General features: G+C 47.6%; 1 protein-coding gene across 1 annotated transcript in view; it reads left to right on the top strand.

Annotated features, from left to right (window-relative positions):
• The window catches only part of PDAP1 (PDGFA associated protein 1), a 24,340-nt gene extending 14,762 nt beyond the window's left edge, over positions 1 to 9,578 (top strand). The window contains exons 5-6 of the mRNA XM_066577261.1: positions 5,101 to 5,252; positions 9,258 to 9,578. Coding sequence (XP_066433358.1) covers positions 5,101 to 5,252; positions 9,258 to 9,316 — 211 coding nt within the window. The 3' untranslated portion in view covers positions 9,317 to 9,578. The remainder of the gene's footprint in view (positions 1 to 5,100; positions 5,253 to 9,257) is intronic.
• The last annotated feature ends 305 nt before the right edge of the window (positions 9,579 to 9,883 follow it).

Raw genomic sequence — 9,883 nt, 5'->3', positions numbered from 1 at the left:
GTGTGTGTGTGTGTGTGTGTGTGTGTATATACTGAGGAGAATCTAGCTCACCTGTGTGTGTATATACTGATGAGAATCTAGCTTACCTGTGTGTGTGTGTGTGTGTGTGTGTGTATATATATACTGAGGAGAATCTAGCTCACCTGTGTGTGTGTGTGTATATATACTGAGGAGAATCTAGCTCACCTGTGTGTGTATATACTGATGAGAATCTAGCTCACCTGTGTGTGTGTGTGTGTGTATATACTGAGGAGAATCTACCTCACGTGTGTGTGTGTGTGTGTGTGTGTGTGTGTGTGTATACTGAGGAGAATCTACCTCACCTCTCTGTGTATATACTGAGGAGAATCTACCTCACCTCTCTGTGTATATACTGAGGAGAATCTACCTCACCTCTATGTGTATATACTGAGGAGACTCTACCTCACCTCTATGTGTATATTCTGAGGAGAATCTACCTCACCTCTATGTGTATATTCTGAGGAGAATCTACCTCACCTCTATGTGTATATTCTGAGGAGAATCTACCTCACCTCTATGTGTATATACTGAGGAGAATCTACCTCACCTCTGTGTGTATATACTGAGGAGAATCTACCTCACCTCTGTGTGTGTGTATACTGAGGAGAATCTACCTCACCTCTGTGTGTGTGTGTATACTGAGGAGAATCTACCTCACCTCTGTGTGTGTGTGTATGCTGAGGAGAATCTACCTCACCTCTGTGTGTGTGTGTATACTGAGGAGAATCTACCTCACCTCTGTGTGTGTGTATACTGAGGAGAATCTACCTCACCTCTCTGTGTATATACTGAGGAGAATCTACCTCACCTCTCTGTGTATATACTGAGGAGAATCTACCTCACCTCTCTGTGTATATACTAAGGGGAATCTACCTCACCTCTGTGTGTGTGTGTATACTGAGGAGAATCTACCTCACCTCTATGTGTATATACTGAGGAGAATCTACCTCACCTCTCTGTGTATATACTGAGGAGAATCTACCTCACCTCTCTGTGTATATACTGAGGAGAATCTACCTCACCTCTGTGTGTGTGTGTGTGTATACTGAGGAGAATCTACCTCACCTCTGTGTGTGTGTGTGTATGCTGAGGAGAATCTACCTCACCTCTGTGTGTGTGTATACTGAGGAGAATCTACCTCACCTCTGTGTGTGTGTGTATACTGAGGAGAATCTACCTCACCTCTGTGTGTGTGTATGCTGAGGAGAATCTACCTCACCTCTGTGTGTGTGTGTATGCTGAGGAGAATCTACCTCACCTCTGTGTGTGTGTGTATACTGAGGAGAATCTACCTCACCTCTGTGTGTGTGTGTGTATACTGAGGAGAATCTACCTCACCTCTGTGTGTGTGTGTGTATGCTGAGGAGAATCTACCTCACCTCTGTGTGTGTGTGTATACTGAGGAGAATCTACCTCACCTCTGTGTGTGTGTGTATACTGAGGAGAATCTACCTCACTTCTCTGTGTATATACTGAGGAGAATCTACCTCACCTCTCTGTGTATATACTGAGGAGAATCTACCTCACCTCTCTGTGTATATACTGAGGAGAATCTACCTCACCTCTCTGTGTATATACTGAGGGGAATCTACCTCACCTCTATGTGTATATACTAAGGGGAATCTACCTCACCTCTATGTGTATATACTGAGGAGAATCTACCTCACCTCTCTGTGTATATACTGAGGAGAATCTACCTCACCTCTCTGTGTATATACTGAGGAGAATCTACCTCACCTCTCTGTGTATATACTGAGGAGAATCTACCTCACCTCTATGTGTGTATACTGAGGAGAATCTACCTCCCCTCTATGTGTATATACTGAGGAGAATCCACCTCCCCTCTATGTGTATATACTGAGGAGAATCTACCTCATCTCTATGTGTATATACTGAGGAGAATCTACCTCACCTCTATGTGTATATACTGAGGAGAATCTACCTCACCTCTGTGTGTATACACTGAGGAGAATCTACCTCACCTCTGTGTGTGTGTATATACTGAGGAGAATTTACCTCACGTCTGCCTGTAGATATTTTATTCCTCTGAAGTAGCCGCCACTGCATAATATTTCCATGCGGATGACAACCGCATGGTAGCAAATTAGCTGGGATGAAGGCGGATATAGTAGCTGGGATGAAGGCGGATATAGTAGCTCGTGTACACATACAAGTAACACAGGCTGTGTGCCGCTACCTAATCCACTCGCAGAAGTAAGAACGCGGCAGGTTCTATTTTACCGCAGATATCCGTGACATGGAGCCCATTGTCCTCCATGGTCGTGGATATACCCGCTGCCCATACATAATTACATTGTGTACGGCCTGCGGTTCCCCGTATCATCGCTAAGGAACAGCGCGGGTAATATAAACAAAAAAGGTGTACTGCGCCTGTGTGAGTAGGCAGTTATGCGCAGTACATTACGCGGCCGTACGCAGGGTCACAGCTGGGATCCGCTGCGGGCCTCCACAAGCGGATTCCACCCACGGCTGTGTGAGCCCGGCGTTATTCAGACCGCTACCTGTAATACGTGATTTACAAGAAGCCCCGGGAACGCTCGCCTTCCTGCAGCCCCAGGAGCGGATTGTTGAGCGCCTTCTGTGCGAGACTGCCGCACCTCAGCAAGCTTACGGAGACTCAGAGCGACACTTGATACCCCATCCCTGCCGCCGAGGTCAGGAAAGGATGTAGCTGCACGTCATGTGGCGTTGGGTTAATAGTGACAGTGGGCTTATACTCAAGTCCCTCATCTGTCTTCTTACGGCATATGGTGGCCAGCCATTTACCTGAATGGTGAATTACCACTGCAGTCGCCCTCCAACAGCTCTTCCTGCTGCCCCGGGCATGGTGGTCGGCATCAGGATCTTTTGTAGCTAGTGTGTTAGAGACGGGCACTGCGGCTCCTGTGTATATATACTGGACAGTAATGGCACATCGCTCTTGGATGGGTATTCCAGGCATTTCATCAGGATGGGTCATCAGTGGTTGATGGGGATCCGCAGGCATTAGCTGATCATCCAGCCCGCTGTTAGTGCGAGTGAAGCCGGCGCCACCTTCTCCCATACACGTGTCCCCGTCCCCCCTGAGCACTGATGACGACATTCGACACACTGCAGTGACTGCGGGTCTGAAGATCAAATGATGGATGGGGAGAAACCGTGGAGGGGCAAGGGGGATTAGCTCAAATGATAGAGTGCTCGCTCCTCATGTGAGAGGTGGTGGGATCGATGCCTGCATCCCCCAAGGTCTTTACTTGCTTTCAAACAGTACTGAGATCTCTCCCATCATCTATTATACCTAGGACAGTAACAAGGGGGCGCTCTAATAACTATGTATAGATATATCAGGAGTCAGTACAGAGCTCTCTCCCATCATCTATTATACCTAGGACAGTAACAAGGGGGCGCTCTAATAACTATGTATAGATATATCAGGAGTCAGTACAGAGCTCTCTCCCATCATCTATTATACCCGGGACTGTAACAAGGGGGCGCTCTAATAACTATGTATAGATATATCAGGAGTCAGTACAGAGCTCTCTCCCATCATCTATTATACCCGGGACTGTAACAAGGGGGCGCTCTAATAACTATGTATAGATATATCAGGAGTCAGTACAGAGATCTCTCCCATCATCTATTATACCCAGGACAGTAACAAGGGGGCGCTCTAATAACTATGTATAGATATATCAGGGGTCAGTACAGAGATCTCTCCCATCATCTATTATACCCAGGACAGTAACAAGGGGGCGCTCTAATAACTATGTATAGATATATCAGGGGTCAGTACAGAGCTCTCTCCCATCATCTATTATACCCGGGACTGTAACAAGGGGGCGCTCTAATAACTATGTATAGATATATCAGGAGTCAGTACAGAGATCTCTCCTATCATCTATTATACCCAGGACGGTAACAAGGGGGCACTCTAATAACTATGTATAATATACCAGGGGTCAGTACAGAGATCCTTCCCATCATCTTTTATACCCAGGACTGTAACAAGGGGGCGCTCTAATAACTATGTATAGATTTATCAGTAGTCAGTACAGAGATCTCTCCCATCATCTATTATACCCTGGACTGTAACAAGGGGGCACTCTAATAACTATGTATAATATATCAGGGGTCAGTACAGAGATCTCTCCCATCATCTATTATACCCAGGACTGTGACAAGGGGGTGCTCTAATAACTATGTATAGATATATCAGAGGTCAGTACAGAGATCTCTCCCATCATCTATTATACCCAGGACTGTGACAAGGGGGCGCTCTAATAACTGTGTATAGATATATCAGGGGTCAGTACAGAGATCTCTCCCATCATCTATTATACCCAGGACTGTAACAAGGGGGCACTCTAATAACTATGTATAGATATATCAGGGGTCAGTACAGAGATCTCTCCCATCATCTATTATACCCAGGACTGTAACAAGGGGGCGCTCTAATAACTATGTATAGATATATCAGAGGTCAGTACAGAGATCTCTCCCATCATCTATTATACCCAGGACTGTAACAAGGGGGCGCTCTAATAACTATATATATAGATATATCAGGGGTCAGTACAGAGATCTCTCCCATCATCTATTATACCCAGGACTGTAACAAGGGGGCGCTCTAATAACTATGTATAATATATCAGGGGTCAGTACAGAGATCTCTCCCATCATCTATTATACCCAGGACTGTAACAAGGGCGCTCTAATAACTATGTATAATATATCAGGGGTCAGTACAGAGATCTCTGCCATCTATTATACCCAGGACTGTAACAAGGATGTTAATGATAGTATGAGTCCTGTTGTTTCTGCTCTGTGTCCAGCTACAGAGGCCTGGTTGTAACAGTCTTCATCCTCCCCTCCATGTATATTGGACATATATTAACCCTACGTGTTTTGAACATTCTATAGGTATAAATGTGAGCCTGTATGATTATTGCTGAAGTCTTAAGAATAATCTAGATTGCTCCAAGTCTCTGTCTTGATCTGCCGGTACATTGGGGGTTAGTCCCACTCTTCCTGTCTCCGCTGCATCTTGGTAACGCGGATTCTGCTTTTTATTTGCAACAGGGAAGAAATAGAAAAGCAAAAGGCAAAAGAGCGCTACATGAAGTTGCATCTAGCAGGCAAAACAGACCAAGCGAAGGCTGACTTGGCCCGTCTAGCAATCATTCGAAAACAGAGGGAAGAGGCAGCAAAGAAAAAGGAAGAAGAAAGAAAGTGTAAGTGCCCAGCGGGTCATGTGACCGGTTTCCCACTTCCATCGTCGGTTTACATACAGGCACACAACACTATATTTCCACCCCCCTTAAAATGGCACGGGTGCTGTACTCACAGCCTCTGCCTTCTCTGGCGTCACATACATGATGCTCAATGTGTGATGTGTATAGGATAGAGGCAGAGTGTCTTCAATGTTCACACTAGTCACTAGAACACACACAAAAAGTAGGTGAGCTAATCATGTGCCTAGATGCACTTCCAAGCAAGGTAAGTATATGAGGCTTTAATATAACCCCAGAGGTGATGCGCTTCACTACCAGAACTGATTTGGAAGGGCGGGGGGGGGGGGGGGGGGGGGGGCGTGTGCTAATGCTGGAATTGTACTTGAGCAGATGTTTTTTTTATTTCACAGTCTTCTATTATGCAGAAGACGACCTCCTCATCATACACTAATCTGACCTCCTCCTCCTCCTCCTCCTCCTCCTCCTCCAATACTAATCTATTACACAGACCTCCTGCTCCTCAGATAATATCTTACACAGACTACCTCCTCCTCTGCCCCAACTGCCACACAGCTTCCCTCCAGCACTGAGCCACTATATACCACAGTATAACAAATGAAAGCTGAGCTGTGATTGGTCACTATTGGCAACAAACATTGCAGGGCAGGTCGGTGAGTTTGGTATTTTTAATTTCAACAGTATTACACAGACCACCTGCTCCTCAAATGATGATATCTTACACAGACAACTTCCTCCTCCCAAATACTAATATTACACACACTACCTCCTCATATACTGATATATTACACGGACGGCGACCTCTTCATCATATACTGATATATTACACGGACGGCGACCTCCTCCTCCTCGTATGCCGATATATTACACGGACGGCGACCTCCTCCTCCTCGTATGCCGATATATTACACGGACGGCGACCTCCTCCTCCTCGTATGCCGATATATTACACGGACGGCGACCTCCTCCTCCTCGTATGCCGATATATTACACGGACGGCGACCTCCTCCTCCTCGTATGCCGATATATTACACGGACGGCGACCTCCTCCTCCTCGTATGCCGATATATTACACGGACGGCGACCTCCTCCTTATATACTGATAGATTACACAGACGGCGACCTCCTCGTCGTATACTGATATATTACACGGACGGCGACCTCCTCGTCGTATACTGATATATTACACGGACGGCGACCTCCTCGTCGTATACTGATAGATTACACGGACGGCGACCTCCTCCTTATATACTGATAGATTACACGGACGGCGACCTCCTCGTCGTATACTGATATATTACACGGACGGCGACCTCCTCGTCGTATACTGATATATTACACGGACGGCGACCTCCTCCTCGTATACTGATAGATTACACGGACGGCGACCTCCTCCTCATATACTGATAGATTACACGGACGGCGACCTCCTCCTCATATACTGATAGATTACACGGACGGCGACCTCCTCCTCATATACTGATAGATTACACGGACGGCGACCTCCTCCTCATATACTGATAGATTACACCGCCGCCGCCGCCGAGATATTACACGCACGACGGCCTCCGCCGCCGCTGAGATATTACACGCACGACGGCCTCCGCCGAGATATTACACGCACGACGGCCTCCGCCGCCGCCGAGATATTACACGCACGACGGCCGCCGCCGAGATATTACACGCACGACGGCCGCCGCCGAGATATTACACGCACGACGGCCTCCTCCGCCGAGATATTACACGCACGACGGCCTCCTCCGCCGAGATATTACACGCACGACGGCCTCCTCCGCCGAGATATTACACGCACGACGGCCTCCTCCGCCGAGATATTACACGCACGACGGCCTCCTCCGCCGAGATATTACACGCACGACGGCCTCCTCCGCCGAGATATTACACGCACGACGGCCTCCTCCGCCGAGATATTACACGCACGACGGCCTCCTCCGCCGAGATATTACACGCACGACGGCCTCCTCCGCCGAGATATTACACGCACGACGGCCTCCTCCGCCGAGATATTACACGCACGACGGCCTCCTCCGCCGAGATATTACACGCACGACGGCCTCCTCCGCCGAGATATTACACGCACGACGGCCTCCTCCGCCGAGATATTACACGCACGACGGCCTCCTCCGCTGCCGCCGCCGAGATATTACACGCACGACGGCCTCGGCCGCCGCCGATACATTAAACTAGCTGATATACCCGGCTTCGCCCGAGTTAATTTGGTACTGGTGTTTATCTGGTGTTCACACGGAAAATCTTATGAAGTCGTGGTTACTTTAGAGATACCGGAAAAACATATGTTCACCATTTTGCATAGTTCTCTGCGTTACCCAGGAAACACCACGGGGAGGCAACCATGTGACATTTCCTTTATATAAAATGACATCAGGAAGTGAGAGAATTAGATTCCGTATGTAAAATTTGGACGCTAATTCTTTGGCGCTTAGAATTGAATAATCGAGTTGGGACCCATTAGCTTTTCCTATTTATGACATAATCAATGCCCGTGCCAAATTTCATGTTTCTACAACATCGGGAAGTTGGAGAATTAGCAGCCAGCTCGTCAGCCAGGGCTTTCGTCATATATATATATTAGTACACACACATTTAAATTATTTCATATTTATCAATATTTAAATAAAACCCTGTTAATGAAGAATGCCTGCAGTTTTCTTTTCACCCAGTAGAGGTCATCAAAGAGAGTCCTATTAAATATATTAACAGTAAACCCTGCAGGCAGCAGCTTGAGTCACATCCGACGGTCGACTAATGTCCATTTCTACGGGTCCTTTCTTTTGTAGCAGATTTGTAATTCTGTGTTATAAAGGCCCATTTACACTGAAAGACAATCGCTCAAACGATGGCCGCGCGTTTAGATGCAACGGTGATCGCTCAAACGATGGCTTTAGTGTGATGACCGTTGTGTGTAAATGGGCCTTAAGGGCTTCCGGATCTCTGAGGACCCCCAGTAGTGAGCAGCACAGCCATAGTGTAATGGCAGGGGTTGACCATCCCAGCCTCTGAAGGGTTATTCTCGGCTGATCTGCGGTTATAGGCTGATATTTCTGCGTCTCGCTCGCTCGTTGGTTTCGTTCTCCACAGATTCTATTTGTTTATTTTTTCTAGATTTTTTTCCGATTTAAATAATAATTTTCCAGCTAATTAATAACGGTAAGCATGCATGAGCGCAGCAGGGAGCTGTCTGTAGAGGATGCAGTGAAGCGCGTCGCCTCTGCTGGGCTATGTGGATGTAGTAGACCTTCATACTCGCTCCGCTGGCTCCCTCCAGTGCCGCTCACACAGCAACAAGTCGCATTCTCCAATCTAGTTGGTTGTCACTTAATAACACAAAAGACTCATTGTGGCAAACGTCAAAAGTGGCGCAAAGAAAAAGTGTAGTAGTCGCCATGTCGACCAGATTCCTCCTCCTCCGTTTCCAGAGCTCTTGTGGAAGGAGAAGGCATCGCCTTGATTAGGTGCCGCCGGCAATACATCTGCAACATATTAGCTAAATGCATTCCGGGTGACGGTCGGGCCTGACTGTACAAGGCGAGGCTGTCTGCACAACGCAGGCAGGGAGGGGGTTAACAGCTTTCCATTCTTCCCACTAAATGTATGTATCCCAATCCACAGGATAGATATATGACTGCTAGCGGTGGAGCAGTGGTGGGCCTGTGAGACCACCACTCCCATCACTGACCCTGGAGATGGAGCAGCTCTTGGCTGTCCCCATGGCCATACCTGTGCGCTGCCGGTGGTCAGACCCCAGTCTGAGGACGGCCTTGTGTTCTGTAGTAAAACTACATTATGGAACCGTGAACAGCCCACTGGGTATGTGAGTGCGTTGGGCCTGTGCACACCCTGTATACTGGTCATCCACTGCACACCCGCCGCCTGCTCGCCATGTATGATCCGCTCTTATGATATAAAGAGGTTTATTCTCTTCACATGATGCGTTTTGTCTTGCAGCAAGAGATGCGACGGCAGCAGCGGGCAAAGGAATCCAATCCATGTCACTGAGTAAATAGCGGCTGCCGCACGGAGACCACGTTCATTGGATCCACAGGCCAGTGCCGCTCCATGGTCTGTAGACTTCTGGTCTAGACAATACTCTGGTCCCTTGTTGTGTCCACAATATGCTATACCTGATCAAGCCGTGACGGCGTTTACATGCTGAGCAAACTGCAAAGAAAGATTGGACACGCACTGAGCACATATTTATTACTGCTGAGTGTTTGTGGCGCTTCGGGGTCCTGAAGAGGGGAATAAAGTTTGGAATTCAAACTAAAATCAGTTTTTTGTTTTCTATGTGTTCATGAAACGGATGATCTGCTTGTGCACTTCTGTCGTGTCCTAGAGGGCGGCGATATCCACCAGAAGATGGCAGCGATATTGCATCTGTGTTCTCTCACAGCGACTTCGCAGTTTTGAATCGCTCCAATGCCACGTGACTTTGTTGGGCTCTCCCTGTTTTTTTGTGCTTAACCCCTTAACAACCAGCCCATAGTGTTTTTACGTCCTCCCGAAATGCGCTTTATTCTCTGAGGACGTAAAAACGTGTCCTGCAGAGAATAAACCCCCTCGGGCTCTGGACG

This window comes from Eleutherodactylus coqui, chromosome 8 (assembly GCF_035609145.1).
Source record: "Eleutherodactylus coqui strain aEleCoq1 chromosome 8, aEleCoq1.hap1, whole genome shotgun sequence".
Taxonomy (NCBI): Eukaryota; Metazoa; Chordata; class Amphibia; order Anura; family Eleutherodactylidae; genus Eleutherodactylus; species Eleutherodactylus coqui.
This window is presented reverse-complemented; position numbering and strand designations above follow the sequence as displayed.